General features: G+C 43.0%; 2 protein-coding genes across 2 annotated transcripts; both read right to left on the bottom strand.

Annotated features, from left to right (window-relative positions):
- Positions 1–14,010, bottom strand: LOC115801005 (tripartite motif-containing protein 45-like). The gene is made up of 8 exons (XM_030758686.1): positions 13,440–14,010; positions 11,579–11,867; positions 10,893–11,038; positions 9,570–9,886; positions 2,462–2,591; positions 1,629–1,743; positions 1,203–1,329; positions 1–844 (listed from the first exon to the last, which is right to left on the bottom strand). The coding sequence occupies exons 1-8, from the start codon at positions 13,925–13,927 to the stop codon at positions 690–692; spliced, it is 1,767 nt and encodes a 588-aa protein (XP_030614546.1). The 5' UTR covers positions 13,928–14,010; the 3' UTR covers positions 1–689.
- Positions 14,011–16,516: 2,506 nt separating this feature from the next.
- Positions 16,517–19,218, bottom strand: vtcn1 (V-set domain containing T cell activation inhibitor 1). Its single transcript, XM_030758241.1, has 5 exons — positions 19,187–19,218; positions 18,740–18,804; positions 17,222–17,572; positions 16,807–17,058; positions 16,517–16,632 (listed from the first exon to the last, which is right to left on the bottom strand). Exons 1-5 carry the CDS (start codon positions 19,216–19,218, stop codon positions 16,517–16,519), a joined length of 816 nt encoding a protein of 271 aa, XP_030614101.1.
- Between the last annotated feature and the right edge of the window lie 365 nt (positions 19,219–19,583).

Below are 19,583 nucleotides of genomic sequence, written 5' to 3' on the forward strand. Positions count from 1 at the left end.
GAGACTATTTTGCTAAAAAGTTCTGGATTGTCTACACTGCAGTTCTTTTGCCATTTGCACAACCCAGCGTTGATTAACAGGGATAACTGTGCCGTATTTTACAGTATCATGATTGTATTTAAGAAAATATATTAGGGATTATTTCCTTTGACTGTATGATATAAAAATGTATATAAAATATTCAACAATCTGGTGAGACTGGCTGTTTTAGCACCTTGGGACGAAAGAAGAGCTTAAAAGGTTAAAAACGTATTTTCCGTCAGCTGTTGCTCCGCTGCCTTTCAGCAAGGCTTTAAACATATTTAAGAGCAGGCACGCGCTGTTGTGACTGCTGCTTCTCCTCTGGCTTGTCACAGGCATAATTAGCACATAAAGGCACTTTTACACTGATTGAGAGCTTTAAGGTCCCACTTTGGTGTCTGTCTTCCTTGTTGGTCTCTAACAGTTGGCTGGCTACTCCATCACATTTAGACCGACCATTAGCACAGAGGTGAGCACCATGCAGGGACTCCGACGTCCTGCTTCACTCACTGCGTCTTTACTTTCACTTCCCTCGTCTGACCTTTTCAAGTTGGCCTGAGATTTACGCTGACAACCTTAAGGTTACTTCCCCGCAGCTCTAACCTTTTTGGTTGCTGCCGTCTTTTATCGGCTTGCATCACCTCGACAGGTCTTGGCTCTGCGTTACCTCAGAGCTCCACAGTTCGCAGGTGGCTGCGAGGGTTAACGGCAGCTAACACGCTCTGGGGTAAACACTCAGACTGCTCCGTGGTGCTTCCACAGCAGGACCAGTGAGGCTTCCCCGGATGCCCCTTATGACCGTGACCGCAGCCTTTAAATCCTCCTGCAGTCAGACAGACACGGAGGAAGACAGACGCGTCACGATGGGGGAACAGAAACATTTAGTTTGAAAATTTGATGTGTCTTTCACTGTAATGGATCTACGTTTACCTACAATTACCACATGGCCATTGATCAGCTTTCAGAGAACATGCACAGAAACAAAGTTTTCCACAGTAGAACAAATGTCTGCATAATAGGAAAAACTGGTTTAGCTGAAAAACACAGACACAGATGATGGTGCTGCGATCCAGTGAAGTCCTGGCTTCACATTGTTCTTCGCACTCCACGTCCTAGTCATAACAACAAAGTGTGCATCACTGTAAAAACACAAAGACATGTGAAAGTCGTCTTCAGAGTACCTGGCATGGTTCCTGGGCAGCCACAGCGAGCCTCTTTGGCTCCGCCGCTGGAGCAGAAGGAGCAGCAGTGAAACGTCCCTCTGTGACACCTCAACTTCCTCTTCACGTTCAGAACAAATGGAGAACCCTGCAGAGGGAGACGGGACAGAGTCAGTCATCCAGTGATGGTTGGCAGAAGAGCTGTTATATGGATCTTTCTTGCCTAAGGACAACTTTGTGCATAATAACCTAATCTGTCAGGATGATGTAAAGAGCCCTGAGGTGATGAGCTGTGCACCGCCAGCATGGCCACGGTTCTGCCTAGCAGTCAACTTACTTACTTTAGCATCTCATCTGTCGGCTGTGAAATGTAGGTACTGTTTTGAAACAAACCAAACTCAAGAACTGGAACTGAAATTATAGTCCAGACACTGCAGTTCAAAATACCTTGACATGTTGAGCTTTGACACAAACCCACACAGAGTGGGCTCCTGGCTCTCGAGGTGTGTATGAAACGCTGTAAGACCCGTCACTGTTGTCAGTCACAGTCGTCTCCACTTTACTGAAGGAAAAAAAAACCCATCTTATTAATAATAAAAACATCACTGAGATCCAATTTCGACATACTGAAAACCAGTACTGGGAGGAATAACAGTGGAAGCACATGGATGATGACCTGTTCTTGGACTTGATGAATTTGCTTTGTTGGATTCTGAATATTATAATGTAGGTCACCCTCTCAGTCTGCAGGTTAACCTCTTTCAGACCAAATCTTCTCACAGTTTTCAACAATGGTGATCACTTGTAGGCTGATTTTTTTTGTAGATGGAGCACACACGCTGCCTTTGATGAATAAATTAAAGACGGTTATGAACGCAGATGGTCGGGCTGGTAGGAAAGACTGATCAAGTAAGAGTCAATAAGAGTGCACTTCTTTCAACCTGAGTGACAAATATAGTGCAGTATACAGGCGTACAGTGCTCTGTTGACCTGCTCTGGGCAGCTGGGGGTGTCACATGGCACCCCCTCCCCAAAAAAAGGAGCTACACTCTCTTTAGTTTTAAAACCTCACAGCACACCCTGAAAAAGTCACGTCATCAGTTCAGAGACAGACATCAGATCCTTGCTCCAGGGCACTTCAGACACTGGCACAGACACTTCAGGAGCCTTCTTCTTCTTTCTTTAATTAAATTTCTCTTCTGTATAATTTGCTGAGTCAGAAATACTCAGGAGAGTTAAAATGCTGACCAGGCAGGCCCACACGCTGTCACTTCACTCACCAGTTTTTCTTCTCCGCGTGGACAATGCTGACGAGGACGTGCTCTCCACCTCGCGCCAACTGCTCTCCAGCCGAGTCTCGGCACACCAGGGTGAAGTGGCCCAGCTGGCCCTCCGTGCCTTCCTGCAGGCCTGTGATCAAGAGGGGTTAAAGGTCAAAAAAAAAAAAAAAAGATGCTGCTCGGCTAAAAGTGTTCCAGTTTGACACAAGGTTGAGGAATGGGTAAGGCTGGGCACTGATGTTGCTGAAAAAGCACGAGTCCTCATGGACTCATTATCAGTACTTTCCCAAACTGTTGCCACAAAGTATCATGTATCATCATCATTTACCTTAACTACAGCTAAGAGACGCAGCCTATTAGTGAAAAGAACACCAGACCCGAGGACAAGCCTCAAATTAGTGCTGCTGATGGCTCAGTCACACTACAATAAAAATGCGATGGCAACCTCCTACCGTAGCAACGAGGAAAAATTGGTGGTTGTCCTGTGATTGCATTGAATATTTTTTGCATTTGGTGACCAACTGCAAGTTGCAGGATCAAACTGATCATGCAGAGCGTTCAACTCCAGGGTGATTACCCAGCCAAAGCAACCTGCCTGCAAACAATTGTGGTTCGACTCAGACTCACTCGATCATTCTGACAGATTGGTGAAGGCAGACACATTGCCAACACTTTACAATCAATCTGAGTCAGTCTGCACCACTGTGCACAACTCATCTGCATCTCTTTGCAGCAGAGGACTCAGCTGGTTGCCAACTCGTGCTACATGAGTGCTACATGAAAGAAAAGCTGCCGAGCACCACCATCATTTTGCAGTTAAATTGCCGTCCTGCAGCAACCATGTCACTGTTTGTGGAGCAATTTCTAAATTTCTGCTTCAAATCTATGAGCTTCTGGCTGGACTCTGAATGTAATATGAATTTCTGTTTAATGCAAATTCCTATTTGTGTAGACATCAACAGATTTGTGATTTTTGCAGAATTATCACAGTTAATCGCCATATTGTCACAGATAGATTGCATGTAATTGTCAACTTGACCCCATTCATTTAAAAACTGATAGCAGACTAATAGCAGACTTGACTCTGATTTCTTGCCATTTTATTGCTGTCTTGATGCACCAAAGCTGCTCTGAAGCTGCTCACTGTACTCAGTCACATTAATTCTGAGGAAAACGTCTGTTTTCCCCAGTGTGACTGTAACACGAGGCCTCGCAGACAATGTGTGGCTGCATCACCTGTGTCGGCACACCTGTCAGTGCAGCCACACCCCTACCCTGAACCTTTACCGGTATTCAAATGAATGAGTGATTAAAAAAATAAAATAAAATCACCAACTATACAGTTTCTGTGATGGATTAAACCATCCATCAGGCTCTAAACATGTTTTTTCATGCTGGTATGTTTGGCATTTTAACATGGGAGTCTTAAAGCTTGGTGTCTATACCTTTCTACCTACATACTGACATACACTAACACATAACGGCTGAAAACCTCTTCAGATTTCACAAATGGGTAAATGAGAAATGGGCAAAGGCACACACACACACACACACACACACACACACACACACACACACACACACACACACACACACACACACACAAGTGTGTTTTTCTATCTTTGTGGGGAATTTCCATTGACTTCCATTCATTTCTACAGCCTAAACCTTACCTTTACCCTTTTCCTAACCCTAACCATCACATACCTAACCCTAACCCTAACCTAAACTCAATTCATACCTTAGCCCTAACTCTGACCCCTGACCCAAAAACAGGGTTTCCCCTTGTGGGGACAAGGTTCCAGTCCCCACAAGGAGCAATTGGTCCCCACAACGTAGTATATGTCAGGAAAAGTGTCCCCACAAGGTATTATAAACATACGCACACACACACACACACACACACACACACACACACACACACACACACACACACACACACACACACACACACACACCATGGTAACAGTAAAAGGAGAACAGAGCCTACAAACAATAAAAGAGGCACTTTATCATTCAGACACACCCTGACGTGGAGACATCTGGACATTTGTCTTGTGCCTCTACAGGTTTCAGTCACACAGACACACAAACACCCACCCACTTTAGCCCTCCGCTGAGTGCTTACGTAGGTCATTTTCCTCCTAAACATATGGTGTGTGGAGAGTGACTTCAGGGCTTCAGTGCTGGTGACCAGAGTTTTCCAAACCCTCCCCATCATTATTTAGCGTTTCATTAACTTGTTCTGCTGTGCTCACTCACTCAAGATATTCATCAGCTGCTGTTGTCGTGTTAAAGCGCACATCATCTGTGTTCACATCAGTGATTAATGTGGCTTTGCGTTTGCTCGTCAGAGACTATTAGCCATTTGATAACGAATGATCCCACGCTGTGTTTTCATTTGTTATTATTCAGTGTTTTGCAGCAGCTGCAGGGAGAGCTGTTTGGATGCTAATGAAGCTAACTCCGGTGGCTCCTTCAGTGATGATGAATAGAGATGCTGGTTAAGGGGACGAACCGCCGTTAATAACGGAACAGCTCAGCTGTGTTAATATGCAGATCACTGAGGCTGTGAAGCCATGAAGAAATACTGCGGCTAAACATGAACTAGAGTACAGTTAGTGATGAAACAACAAGTTAATTAACTGATTAGAAAAAAGGTGGCTTTAGCCTCTTTGGTACAGTGAGTGAGACTTACAGTCAGAAGGAACGACATATTTACAAGAGATCTTTGAGCAAACAGTCATTTCGAAGGAGGCAAATTTGTGTGAACTGGAAATTTAGATAAGGAAATAAGGAAAATGCAGCCTATCTGACTGTGATGCCTGAATTCCTGTGACATAATACTAGCAAGTTACTTGTAGCACTACTGCAAAGACTGACTTTAAATTTAAGCACAAAAACATTTTGATGAGGTTAGCTCCCGAGCACAATTATTAAGTTACTGCTGTTTGTTCATGTGCATCAAAGTGCACAATCACCTCAGTCTGGGGACAGCCCTGCTAATCCTGCTGCTGCAACTCCATTTAATAAACTCAGCAGAAAGAATCCTACAAACCCACGAACGCAGCAGCTTCCACTCCTGTTAATGTTTTGTTTAACCTGGATTAGGCTCACTCAGATAGGGTGTGTGTGTGTGTGTGAGCTCATGATTAATTTTCATGTTTCAAGCAATTATGTATACGTTGTATTGTCTCTAATTATAAATTGATGACTATTCCAATTATGGTGAATCTTAAATTGGAGTAATTCATCATTAGGATCACAGTGACTGATGGTTATGTGCCCCTTCATGAGTATGCATACAGTCGCATACACAATGTGAGCACTGCTCTGCATATACAGTAAATATACATGTGAAAGCTTTCACAGGACTGCATAGAGTCCTGTACACTGCATTATTCATCAGCTTGTAGAACCACCTTTAGCAACAATAACTTCATCACATTGTTGTGAATTAATTTTGGCCCATTTTTCTTTACTTCAGTTCTTTGAGGTTTGCAGGCATTCGTTTATGCACAACTCTTTGGTGACTGTGGCTCAGGAGGTAGAGCAGGTCACCTACTAATCGGAAGGTTGGCAGTTTGATTCCTGGCTGCTCCAAGCTGTATCCAAAGTATCCTTGGGAAAGATACTGAACCCCAAGTTGCACTCCGATGCAAGCGTTGGCGTATGTATGCGTGTGAAAGGTAGACACTAAGCACATAGCTTAGATTCATATGGAAGTGCTTGTATGAATGGGTAAATGTAAATGTGTTGTATAAGCTCTGACTGAGCTTTGATTGCTCAGTCAGAGCAGAAAAGCAAGAACTAGTCCATTTACCATTTTGAGGTCCCATCCCAGCATTTCAATCGAGCTGAGGTTTGGACTTTGACTGGGACACTGCAGCACCTCGAGTCCTTTCTTTTTCAGCCATTCTGCTGTAGATTTTCTGGTGTGCATGTGATCATTGTCCTGTTGCACGACCCAAATCTGTCCAAGCTGACAGCTGGTATGAGGCGTTAGTGCTGATGTGATGTTTCCACTTTGGTCTCGTCTGTCCGAAGGACTTTGTTCCAGAAATCTTGCGGTTTGTTCAGATGCAGCTTCGCAAACCTGAGCTGTGCTGCTGTGTTCTTATTAGAGAGAAGAGGCTATGTCCTGGCAACCCTTCCAAACAAGCCAAACTGGTTCAGTCTTTTTCTAACTGTGCTCTCATGAACTTTAACAGGTTAACTGAGGCCTGAGATGCAGCGCTTGGGTTTTTTTATTTTCTCTGAGCATTGCACCGTTTGACTATGGGGTGAATTTGCTGGGATATCCACGCCTGGGAAGACTGGCAACAGTCTGGAATGTTTTCCACTTGTGAATAATCTTTCTTACTGTAGAATGATGGACTTCAAATTGGTGTAAATGGCCTTATAACTCTTCCCGGACTGATGTGATCACTGCTGATGTCTTCCCTCCTTCGCATTGTGTTAACACACACCTGAATGCTCCAGACCAACAAACTGCCAAAACCTCTGCTTTTATTCCCTGCATGCAGTGTCCTTGTTTTTACATCACACTTTGTATTCAGACATTTATGACACAGAATTTTTTTTAAATGACATCTTCCCATTTGAACCTAAACACAGCATTTCAGTAGAGCCTAACTGATATAAAGGTTAGCAAAAATCAGCGGGGTATGTTGGGCGGTGTCTTGATGGTACAGTAAGTTGCTGACTAGTTGCAAAATAAGTTATTGGACAGTTAATAAAAATAACCCGATCATTGTTTTTAAATTGATATGCTCACATTGCACTTTTTTTACTCCCTAAAAATCTGTCCCAGAACCCCAGAAATACCAAAATGATTAATCCTCCAGATTTGAACATGAGTTACATTATCTGTGAATTCATGTGTGTGTTCTTGCTAAGCTGAGTGCTAGCATCTGTCACCACTAACGACGCAGCTGTTCTCACCCACAGTTCACCTGTGCTGCTCAGTCTTGCAGTCAATTTCAACACTTCAAACCTTCTTATCACACAAAGAGGGGATAATCACTGGTAAGCCTCTGCGACTTCCACTTTCCCACAGTCAAGACTGAACCCTGAACCCCTAAATTGAGAGTGTCACACTGTGTTAAACTGACTGCAGTCAATTTGGCAGGAATAAACAACCTAAAGCTGGAAAAAGCTGGTTTATCTGATGCAGCGATCCTCCGAGTTTATACAGCCCAATCTGGCATGAAGTAAGTGGAAGCCTTGGCAGCAGAAGTCAGTGCACAGCAGAGCTGGATAAAGGGCGAGGTCATCGCAGGGACCAAAGAGCTGTATCTGTCTCCAAATCAAACACAATGCGCACAACCCTAATACAGACTCAAGCAAGCACCCACACAAATGCCTGACATCACATGGCAGGCTGACTCTTTGGCAAACATTAGCGGCAGCACGACGTCTCTTGGATACCAACAAGACTCAGCAAAGAAGTCCGTATTTGCTTTGGTTTTCCATTTATCACACAAGTAAACACTACTTTAATCCGAGCTCTCGGACAGAGACAGAAAAAGCTGCTACAAATCTTGGAAGGATGTGAACTGAGGCAGTACCGTATCCTTAGGTGCTTGTTTTGGAGTAATGACCCTGTGCTGCGGCTTGCATTATCAAGTGATGTGCGAATGATAATTTCTCACATCGAGCGCCACAAAGGAGAAACTTGGTGCATATTTCTCTATAACTCCTCATATTAGTTTTGTGATTTATCTGTAAGGGCTGCAGTAGAAACAGTCATTCAAGAAAATTAAAGCAGGCACAGCAGTGTATCTGCCAAACTTTCCCTCTGCGTGCATATTATCCTCTACCATAAAACAACACTCCGATTGTGGTTAAATGAAGTAATTTCTGTCACTCGAAAGCTGCAGCCTTCCTGATTCCCATGTCTCCTGGAATGGGTGTGTCTGTTCTGTTTGTGGGTAAACATCCCATCAGTGCACTGCCTGCAGGCCTGTTCGGGTACCTCAACATTCCTTCAGCCCTGAAGTTATTTCTGCCTTTAAGCCAAAGCCCCCAGAGACATAACAACAGTCTTTATGTGCTGGGTGCGTCTATACTGTCCCCTCTGCTAACCTTTACCCTCTAACAAGAATTCTAAGTGCTGACTCAGGGAGAGGAAGAACAGCAGCATTTAAATGACAGGGCTAAAAACATCCTGTTTTTGTCACTGTTAACACACTCGTTTCAAATATTAACCGATTAGTCTGACCCTCAGTATATTCAGACTTCTTTAAACATGCATGTGACTCTCAGCTTTAAGTCATCTGGTTCCTTCCAGTTAAAAACAGAAACCCTAAGGCTGTTTTCATGTTTAAAAGCATGCTAAAGTCATTTGCTAAACAGCTGAGTTAGTTTGAAACAAATGTACCAAAATCTAAACTAGCAGTTCTGTGCAAAAGTCCTGAAGTGGTCTCAGTGGAAGGGCAGCTGCCAAGAAGCCGTTCAGAAGGAAGAGAAACAGGCAGAAAAGGCTGAGGTGTGCCACATTACACAAGAGCTGGACTGAAAATCAGGTCTGATGGAGTGATGAATCCAAATGTACAGAGAAGCTCAGCAGAGCGGTACAACACTGAGTGTCTGCAGCCATCTGTAAAATGCGGCGGGTGCTCTGTTGTGGTTTGGGGCTGCATTTCAGCCAGTGGTGTTGGAGGTCTTTCCAAAAAAATTGATGGAATTATGAACGCAGAAAAGTGCCGTCAGATTTTGTTCCACCATACAACACCGTCTGGAAAGCGTCTGATTGGCAACAGCTTCAAATAAATAAATAAATAAATAAATGGGTGAAAAAGTTTTGATCCTGAAAAACTGATTTCCATCCATCCATCCATCCATGACTAACACAGAGAGACAGACAACCATTCACACTCACATTCACACCTGTGTGCAATTTAGAATCACCATTTAAACTAACCCCACTAACTGCATCTCTTTGGACTGTGGGAGAAAACCCACACAGACACGGGGAGAATATGCAAACTCCACACTCCACTGGGCCAAGGTGGAGTCAAACCCAGACCTTCAAGCTGCAAGGCAACAGTGCTAACCACCACGCCTTCTTCTTGTCCTTCAGGATAAGGTTGAAACTGTCATTTACCTTCCCCTTCAATGGTGCACCTGCTGACATCCACTGTCTTAGAGTTGATTACCCCAACCACAGGGTATCCCTCCACCTCCCCTGCGGGTTCCCTGGGCACAAAGGATATACTGCTGCCATCATCAGGGGCAACTGTGGCTGGGTGGGGGTCGTAACCTCTTTCTGTCAGGCTGGTGAGTCTTCTCAGGGTCACTCCTTTGGCGCTGAGGATCTCAGCATCAGACCCGCAACTCAGGAGTCGCTCTGCGAACTCCACACCGCCTCGGACGTCCAGCAGAGCCTGCTGCAGCTGCACCCTCTGCAGGTGGAGGTGGTTCCTGGAGAACAGAGAAGGTAGACAAGTAGATGTTAGTAAGCATTTCGTCACGATATACCTTGGCCGACCCCAGGTTGCTGTTGGTGTTATTGATGTGGCAGTGGATAATCACTGTACTACAATAATCAAGAAACAAATGGATCGTGCATGAGTCTTTCATTTTGTTTCTTTTGTGTGTGTGTGTGTGTGTTTAAGAGTTATGATGAGTTCAAAAGCACACAGAATTTGCTCTGTTTCAGGAGGATTAGAGTGTGTAAGAGTTCCGATTTCAAACACTCAACACTGGCAGCAAATCAACAACTTCACAAAATGAGAAGCACTTTAAGGTCCTGTGAGGAGAGCCTCAACTTAGACTCAGCTGAAACAAGCATTTAGACATCAGACAACAAGACGAGATAACAACATCGATATCAAACATGCTGGAACTGCAGACGCTCAGCTTACTGACTTTTTATGACTACTGGTCCAAAAGTTTGTTTAAATGGATATTTGAGCACTTAACAGAAGGAGGCATGTTATTTTCAGGGTTGGAAAACTCGATTGTGGCTTTGACTTTGTAATCTAAATGTAATAATCTGTCAGTCTTTACCAAAACTTTGGTGATTCTATATCATAAGTAGCTACACAGTAAACTACTTCAATCCTAGGGTGATGCATTAATCTTAAAGAAGAAATTTAGGTCGTGTGAGAAAATTATGAACAGCACTGTTGCAATAAGCTCCTGTTGAGAAATAACTTTAGAAAGGTAACAGGTATGCTAATTAGCCAGCTACCCATTTTGCTTTCTCTATTAGCCACGTGGCGCTATGGTGGTTAAAGCAGAGTAGTCTGATGAAAGATGTATAAAGACTGTTAGGTAAAGAAAAACATCAAAATTTCATGTTTCATTCATAATCTAATCATAAATAAGTGATCATACCTAAGGAATCTCAGGATCTGGAGAATCACTGCATCCATGGTAAAACTTTTTAATGTGATTTTAAGCTGGTCAGTACATGTTTGCATACCTGCGTTGGACACGGAGCTGCTCCAGCCGGCGCAGCAGAGACAGGCAGTGAGCTTCCACTGCGCTGGCGTAACCTCGTGCAAAAGCCCTCACCTCACTGGCTGTGGCCTCTACTCGTGCCTGCAAAGCCTCCTGAGAGGCTTCCACCTGTAGCAGAGGAAGAATATGTGGATACTTGATATTTAAAAAAGCCCCAACCTTGACAAATTGTGCCAGAACAGGTTTTGGGATATGATTTCATGGGTTCCAGGAGTTCTTTCTGCTCTAAGGTGAAGGCATGGGTGACATTTGTCTAACTGTGAGCAGGCAAAGTTCGTGTAACATGTTGAAAACATGTAGCACAGGCAAAAAGAGAACCTATTAGGACACTGGCTTTGGTTGAGGGGAGTGCCAGTTTATTTGTATTAATCTCAACAACAAAAGAAGTAAGACTGTTTTTAAAATGTACACAGCAGCAGATTTTTTCAAGTTGATATCGAGCCAGAAGTGTCCACAAAAAGCATCTGTCACACTGCTCTGATTTTTACTGCACTACAAACTTCTTAAAGTATGTTTAAAAAGAACAAAGGAAACAAAATGTATCATATAAAATACAACACTATACCCTTAAAAATAAATACTGCCTGAGTGGAGTGCTTCTTCTTTGGCTCTGATTTAAATACCTTCCCAAAAAATGACAGTCCTCACCTTCTGCAGTGACTCCTCCAGCCGCTCAAGTCGAGGCTGAAGGTTCACAGCAATCAGCTCTCTGATGCAGTCTCCATGACGATCGATGACATCACGCGTGGGGCAGCAGCAGTGGTCCCGGTGCAGCGTGGCGGCACACTCCAGGCAGACGGGCAGGTCGCAGGGCTGACAGAAAAGCCGGAGCTCCTGTCCAGGGTGCAGGGTGCAGAGCATGGGCCGGCAGAGACGACCACGAGCCTTCAGCTCCTCCAGAGCCTGAATGGAATGAGACGCTGTTCGCTTCTGCCGTCTAAAGACGGGGAACAGATACAGATATGAGCATATCTGAAAGTCAGAATACAGATCTGCATTTCCGATGGTTTCTGCTATTGACTGTTAGAAATAGCACAGAGAACAGCATAGAATCCAGCTTAGACAAACACATAGTATCTATATTTATAAATAGTGATGGCGCAGATTAGAGTAAAATACAACCTAAGCCTCGGTCTCTCCAAAGCAGAATAGAACAGAACAGAATGTTTTGAATATTTTGTAACTGATTAGACAGCAAATTAACAACTGATGCTGGTAAAAGATTCAGTTTTCATCTATTTCTGAGCAAAAATAAAAAAAGATAAATAAAAAGATTTTAAGCAATCAGTAGACTAGAACAGAGAACAGTGTACATAAGAAATGGATATAAAGTCAGGGTCTGAAAAGTGAAAGTGCCTCAAAGCTGCATTCTTTCCCAAGGCCAGCAGAGGGCGCAGCTATAGCTGCAATTAAAAAAAGTCCAGTTGAATAAAAGTCAGTGGAAAAACAAACATCATGATGATGTAGTTTCAGGTCTTAATAAATAAAAGATGGCACTTATTCTGTAAATTATTGTCACCAAAAAGCAGCCTGTGCTCTATCGTAGTGTGCGATAGAGCAGTCAGCTCTGCCCTGCACTCGTTTGGTTTCAAACTGTGAGAGCCCTGTGCACATAAATTTGCTGGCTGTGCATCAGCTGACGGATGGTCACCAGTGAGCATTCCAGGCCTCGGTTGCCTAGGTAACCCATGCATCTTTCCATCCATCCATCCGTAAACCGTTTATCAAATTCAGGGATCCGGAAGGGGCTGGAGTCTATCTCAGCTGTCATAGGACAAGGGGCAGGGTACACCCTGGACGGCTTGTCAGCCTATCACAGGTTCTCACACACAGACAAATAATCAGTCACACTCACCTGCACACCTGCAGCCAATTTAGAATCACTCATTGACCTAATGTGCATGTCTTTGGACTGTGGGAGGAAGCACAGGGAAAACATGCAACCCAAGCACACTACATGATTTCTCTGTGCCTAGGTAGCCCCCCATCCCCAGGTATCCCTGCTCCCACTAGTTGTCACTTTGATTGTCTCAAAGTTAAGAAGAGTGAATGTTTGAATCTGCCCACTTTGCATTGCCAACAGTTATTTTGGTGACACTGGTATCTGGCCACGACATTGCTGCTACTCTCCCGGCAAAAGTGCATGGCTGAGAATTTAAAAATGGGACCTCACAAAAGAATGGGTGACGTTGATGCAATAGCCATCTTTTATATACAGTCTATGGCACAGAGTCAAACGAAACAAAAAAAAGAATATTGTCTGGTAGAAACTAGGCTGCCTCTTATGTCGACAGCAGAACAGAATAGAAATAATAGATTAGAGGATTTAAATACAATAAAAACCTAATTAAACATGCCAGAGAGCAAAAACTCCCAAAATAAAAAAGAAAAATATAATTGCACCAGGACAGAGGGATGCATGAAGGGACAGAAAGTAACAGGAAACATCCAACCTGCAGAACTAAGAACAGCAAAGAATAAAAACACACTAGAACAGATTTAGCTGTACCTGTGCGCCTGGCAGCAGAACTCGCACAGGTTGACGCAGCACACCTCACAGCGGCTCCCAGCGCCTCCTTCGCCGCACAGGTCGCATCCGAGCGGGCCGTCCGTTACCAGGGTCTCCAGGAATACTTCGTCCAGCGCTAAGTGGTCGGTGCTCAGCCCCACCGGCCCCGAAGGAGGGAGGTCTACCTCACAGTCACATTCGGGGCAAAGCACCGTGATGGTGCCGGCGGGTCGGTCCGCCTCCAGCGCCTCGTCCCTCCTACCGCCCTCTGCAACATCCCGCCGGCTACGTGAAGACACCGAGAACGGCTCCAGCTGGGAGATACAGTCGGAGCAGAACGTGTGCAGACAGGGCAGGATTTTAGGGTCCCGGTACAGACGTTTACACACCTTACAAACCGCTCTGGGATTCACCAGCGGGTCGCTGTGCTCTCGATCCGAGCTCAGGGGCCGCTGCTCGGTGCTTTCTTTCTGCTCACACCGAGACATGGTCACGATTAAGAAAAACCCAGCGAGTTGGAAAAAGCTGTAAGAGCTGAAGGGAAACTTCTATAGAAACACTTTGCTGCACAGCAATCCCTCAAAGGAAAAAAAAATCAGTTTTCTGCGCTGTGCCAAGAAAGTACTTTAAATCACCCCATTCATTAATTAAAATCCCAGTGGAAAGACCCACTTGTGATCGTGAGAAGTTTACGGCTCCATGGGACATATGACACCTCACTTAGTACCAAACCAATAGGAAAGCTGTCCCGGACTATCCGGGGTGGTCCGACTTTACTGAAGTCTTCAGCGGCTCTGACTGCCCCCATCTACTGGCAGGACGGTGTTGTGCCAAAATGTGTTTCCCGATGTTTCCATGTGTATTTTTATTTTTTTATTTATGTGTAATATCTTTGCTTATGTTGGTAAACAGACTGTAGTCAACAGGATTTTTGAAAATGCCTCCAATAGGGGCTGGCTGTTTTTCAGCTCTGAGTCTTTTTTAATCCTCAAAATATGAATTTTTTGTTAATGCAGCCACTCTTTTGGAGCGTGGCGTCTCCTCCAGCATGCAGGCAGGTCGATAAACACGGAAAAGCCACAAGGAAAGAGGAGGAGAGATGAGCCGCATTTGTTCCGCTTTGGAAGTGCTGCTGCTAGATTACAAACTAAGGAAGTGTTGTCCACACTTCTCCTTTTCAGTCAACCTCAATAATCCAGCTGACACATGCGCGATTCCTAAAAATCAGTGTGAAACAAGGATGTGTGACAAAGTTTTGAAACATGAATGGAGCTTTTGCTACAACACACTGAACCTGTAAAAATCCAGTAGCTGATAAATTGACTCAAATATTTCATTCATCACTGGGGTGAAAGGTAACATGAATATTTAAGCAGGTTACTTCCCAAACAAAAGACACAGCAGCAGCCGACAACAGACAGAACAGTAAGTATTGCACTTGGACTCAACAATCAAGGAAGAGTGGATGCTGCCTAAATATGCACTGATTCAGCAAAGGTGATAGTACATAAGAAAAGCAATACAGCCTCATTGCTTTATATTCCAGTATATTTGGAACTATTAACTAGTACTTGAGTTTTCTGTTTTCCTTCATATAAATTCCTTTCCATGCAATAAAGACATAAGACAGAGCTTAAAAATCACCAGAATGCAGGAAATTAAATGTTGGCGGCCCTGCAGAGCAGAGAATTAAACTGACACATGTGAGCATGTTTAAACCTGCTATGCTGTGGGTGAGGAGAGGAACCAAATGCAGATTTAGGCAGACAAAAATGATAAATGGACCGGTTCTTATATAACACTTTATTACTCGAGTTGAGCACTCAAAGCACTTTATGCAACATTTTTGCATTTAAGTGCTTTCTGTCGACCATTCACTCTCTGATGAATATATAGGAAGAAACCTGGGGTTGAATATCTTGCCCAAGGATGCTTTAACATGTAGACTGGGGTAGCCAGGAATTGAACCTCCAACCTTCAGATTAGTAGATGACCTACTCTAGCTCCTGAGCCACAGCCACCCCAAAAAGTGAGCCTTTTATTGGCCTGAATGCAAAGTCCAAAAGGCGAACGCAGAAGAAATCTTGAAATACACACAGTGAGCCAGAGCAACAAAGGAACTTTCCCCCCCAAATCTTTTAATTTAAATAATAATAATTTTAAGCAACATTATCGCCTTTTACATCAAAGACGTGTCAGAAATAAAATTTAAATTTATTTATTTTTTATAATCTCATCATTAATCAGACAGTCTCACTGGGAATAACATTTTTAACAGCAATCTAAGGACAATAAACATTTGTGAGAACATTACAGCTGACAGAAATAAAACAACACAATAAACAAGGTACAAATAAACAGCTGCAATAATGATATTAAACATCAGATTTACAAAGTCCAAGAGAAGTTTGCGTATTTATGTAGACTGAGGGGTTTAAAGTTCATTTGAACTCAGAGTAATCAGAGAAATCTGTTCTTACACGGTGACTGAAGTGTTCAACAAAAGAGGAGGTGTGAGGCAGGTCCAGCTGCAGAGCTTTATAAATGAATAAAATGTGTGTGTCTACATTTGGCCAGTCTGAGAAAATGTATGCAAAGCTAACAGAATGTAGCATTAATAACACAGCAATTAATAATAATGCATAATACTCAGGGCTAGATGCTAAAATGCTAATGTTGCACTTCTTTTTTTTCTATGCTGACTATATTTTTGTATTTCACTATGTTACAGGTCTGCATTACTGATAAATAATCTATATGGGCTCTTCAGTTAGCACACGACACATGCATTAGAGGGTGTAAAAAAGAATAAAAGAACTTAACAGAGAAAGTATTAAGAAGATGCAGCACAAAGTTAAATGTAATTACACAGCTACAGCACACACAGCAACAACTTAAAATGTAAAGCTGCACAATCTTCAGAGATGACTGCGTTTGTGAACGTCAGTCTTTTCTTTGGACATATCCTGACTTTACAGTAAATGCAACACATGCACACACACGGATACAGCCAGAGGAAGGGGTTAAGCCTCTTTCTCGACTATATCTATTGTGTGTTTTTTGTGTGCATTAGCGTGTCACAAGGCCGCATAATAGATGCAGTGGATGCTGGTCACAACATTCAGATAAACTGATCCAAATGGACAGGAAGCGACACTGAAGGTGAAATATGTCCTCCATGAAACATCCGTGCCTGAAAAATATGAAAGGAAATGAGCTTTTTGTCACCTGTAATACTGTAATACATTATGTTTGCTTTAGTTTCTGCTAGACTGCACTTAAATATAAGGTTTTCCTCTGACTCAGTGTTGCACCGATTCACTGGTATAAATGTTTGGTCTAAGGTAAATGTGAAAGTATAGGCTACCTGACACAGTTGCCTCAGAACTAGCCATCACCAAGTTATTTTCAATCATGAAGCTGTAGGTGTCGCTGACTCGCACCGACTGCAGCGTGCTGAAGATGCTGAAGATCCCCTCAGAGCTGTTTATGAAAGTGGTGCTCCCATTCAGTTCCTGCTCAGTTTGGTTTAACCATGTAACAGCTGGCTTAGGAAACCACCCGACTGCCTCAGCAGACAGGGTGCCGTTTGAGAATGTGAAAGTGGGGGCTGAAAAAGCTGAAACAAGAAAAGCAGGAAGTAAAAATCATAAGTTAAAGTTAGCTGCTGTAACTGCATTTAAGTGACACAGTAGCAATAATACAATGCGTTGTAAACCGTGTATTAAATGTGCATATTCTGCTAATATATACAATTAAACTGGAAGAACCAGTCAGCCCACCTGCTGTTCTGAGGTAAATGCTGACCTCTCCTCCACCTTTAGAGGAGCTGATGCTGCACGTGTACTCCCCCTCATCACTGCGTTTCACGTTCCTCAGCAGCAGAGAGGCATTCCCTGTGACTACAGCCTCAGGGAAGAGCTGAGCTCTCCCTTTGAACTGTGAGGCCTGATCCGTCAGAGCCGGAGCTCCGTCCTTATACAGGTAAACCAGTCCGGTCAGATCCTTCTTCTTCCAGGTGACTGTCACTTTGTCTTGGGAGGTTTCTGTGTTGAGATAGCAGCTGAGGAGCTCATCCTCACTAAGGTTGGCGACAGGCTTGGTGCTTCTGCTTGCCACACCGGACTGGGACTCTGTGGGAGGTGGACGCAAACAAGGACACTATATACACAGATTATAGGCTTAAACATTAGAGTTAGGTTATTGATTTCCCATTTGTCGACAACTTAATAACAGATTTAAATTATATTTAGTGAAAAGTGTTTGCTTTTTGGGCAAATCCAAAAGATTTTAAATCATGAGTTCAAGGCCAGGTTCACATTTTCCTCACTCACATATCCAGAGAGAGAGAAAGGGTCACTGTCATTTCAAGAGATGGGGTAAAATCTTCACTCCAGTTAGAAATGCATCAGTTCAGCCAAAGCTATGAGTAGTCAACAAAGTTGTTAAATTCAATATATATTTATATACAGATAGACTGTATATAAAGATGGCTGTAGCATCCTTGTCTGCAAAACAAAGCCAGGGTGGAAGTGCATTATACCTGCATTCTTTCTAATGGCCAGCAGAGGGTGACATTGTAGTTGTCTAGAAAATTACCCTACTGCTTACTTGATTCATAACCTCAATAAATATTTTCACAGCGACTTTATGGTCTCACTCAGACAATAATGTTATACATTTACTACTCTGTGACTGATAACTCACTTCTGTATGAACATGGCATTCCTTTGGGTCAGGATCACATCACTGCTGGCTTTATTGGCATTCAGCTGAACTAAGAGGCACTTAAACCAGAACCCTGCCCACCAGCTCCCTGGGGCACCATGTTTATAAATAAAAAACCTGTTTTGCTGTTGTGCCTTATGTGCAGTTAAAAAAAAAAATCAAACGATATGTGAGTTAATATTTTACTAATAGCATGGTAAACCTGCATCAGTCAATCAATCACGTAATAGTAATGGGTGGAGGTGGAAACTCCTCTGTTTATATAAATATCAGATCTTTGTCAAGGAAACAGAACATGACTACACGGTACATGTACTACTAAGCTATAAACATTGTTCATATCTCTACATTTACATATCTGCTTCACTTACAAATATTTACAGAGCGTCACGCATGGAGCTACAAATGCACATAGACAGTTAAACGCTTGGTGCGGTTCTGTCAACCACAAGGATTAGCTGTATTTTAGGTTTGACAAACACAGCATGTGGTGAACACACCCATGTATCCCCTCAGGCCTCACAGAGCCATTGCTAATGAAAGCAGGATCCACACAGATCTGAGGGTCTTACTGGAGAAGGCCAGAGAGAAGAAGAGGATGACCAAGGTGCTAAGGATGGCGATGATGACGAGCATGCTGTACAAAAAGAAAAAGATATCAGCGGTTTGGCTGAAATTCATTTGCAGATTAGTTTAATATCAGCGCTTCGAATAACTTCTATAACTGTTGGCTCTTTAGACCAACAGTCATAGAAGAATTCACAATAGTCACATGTCATAAAAGTTAGGAAGCATAAGTTTAATCTTCAACAACATATTTGTTTTTTATTATGATCTGAAACTTTAAAGCTAATCAGTTACTGCAGCGGCCAACTAGATTAAAGTTTTCTTTCTCAACTACTGTGCAGTAAAACTGCAATAATTCAGCAAATCAATTTAGTTACATATCACCACTGGAGACACTAAAATAGTTTCAAAACTGAATCACCACACCAAATATTCAAAGGTCACGGTCGCACCTGTAGAAGATGATTTGTCCGATGCTGGCCATGGCTCCTGGTCAGATTCCCTCTCTCTCTGTATTTATTCTATATCCACGTCTTCTCCAAGGGAAATATCAGTGTTTCAGTCTGACAGCAACCTGCACAGAACTGTCTGCTGCTCTATTTAGCCTCCCTCAGAGCACTTGGAAAATACAACACCATAAGTAAATATTATTTTTAAGGTGTGTTCTTCATTTTTGTTGACATGTCATCATTTATCTTATCAAAATAAAAATTCGTGTGACTAATTTACAAGACAAAGAGACCCTGATTTAGCAGCTGCCTAATTAACTACATTAATTTAGTGATGTTTGATAAACTTTTACTAAGTGAAGGTGCTGTAAGCTCGGGTGGTGCTGTCCCATTTTGTATC

This window comes from Archocentrus centrarchus, chromosome 21, assembly GCF_007364275.1.
Source record: "Archocentrus centrarchus isolate MPI-CPG fArcCen1 chromosome 21, fArcCen1, whole genome shotgun sequence".
Classification (NCBI taxonomy): Eukaryota; Metazoa; Chordata; class Actinopteri; order Cichliformes; family Cichlidae; genus Archocentrus; species Archocentrus centrarchus.

Excerpts from the sequence above, each read along its gene's own strand:
- LOC115801005 (XM_030758686.1), bottom strand. The coding sequence starts at position 13,927 with ATGTCTCGGTGTGAGCAGAAAGAAAGCACCGAGCAGCGGCCCCTGAGC. Across the intron at positions 1,330-1,628 it reads TCAAAGCTCAACATGTCAAG|GGTTCTCCATTTGTTCTGAA; the intron begins GTATTTTGAACT and ends CTCCCTCTGCAG. Across the intron at positions 845-1,202 it reads CTGCCCAGGAACCATGCCAG|GAGGATTTAAAGGCTGCGGT; the intron begins GTACTCTGAAGA and ends GTCTGACTGCAG.
- vtcn1 (XM_030758241.1), bottom strand. The coding sequence starts at position 19,218 with ATGGCCAGCATCGGACAAATCATCTTCTACAG. Across the intron at positions 17,573-18,739 it reads CTTCTCTCTGGCCTTCTCCA|AGTCCCAGTCCGGTGTGGCA; the intron begins GTAAGACCCTCA and ends CACCTCCCACAG. Across the intron at positions 17,059-17,221 it reads CATTTACCTCAGAACAGCAG|CTTTTTCAGCCCCCACTTTC; the intron begins GTGGGCTGACTG and ends TTCTTGTTTCAG.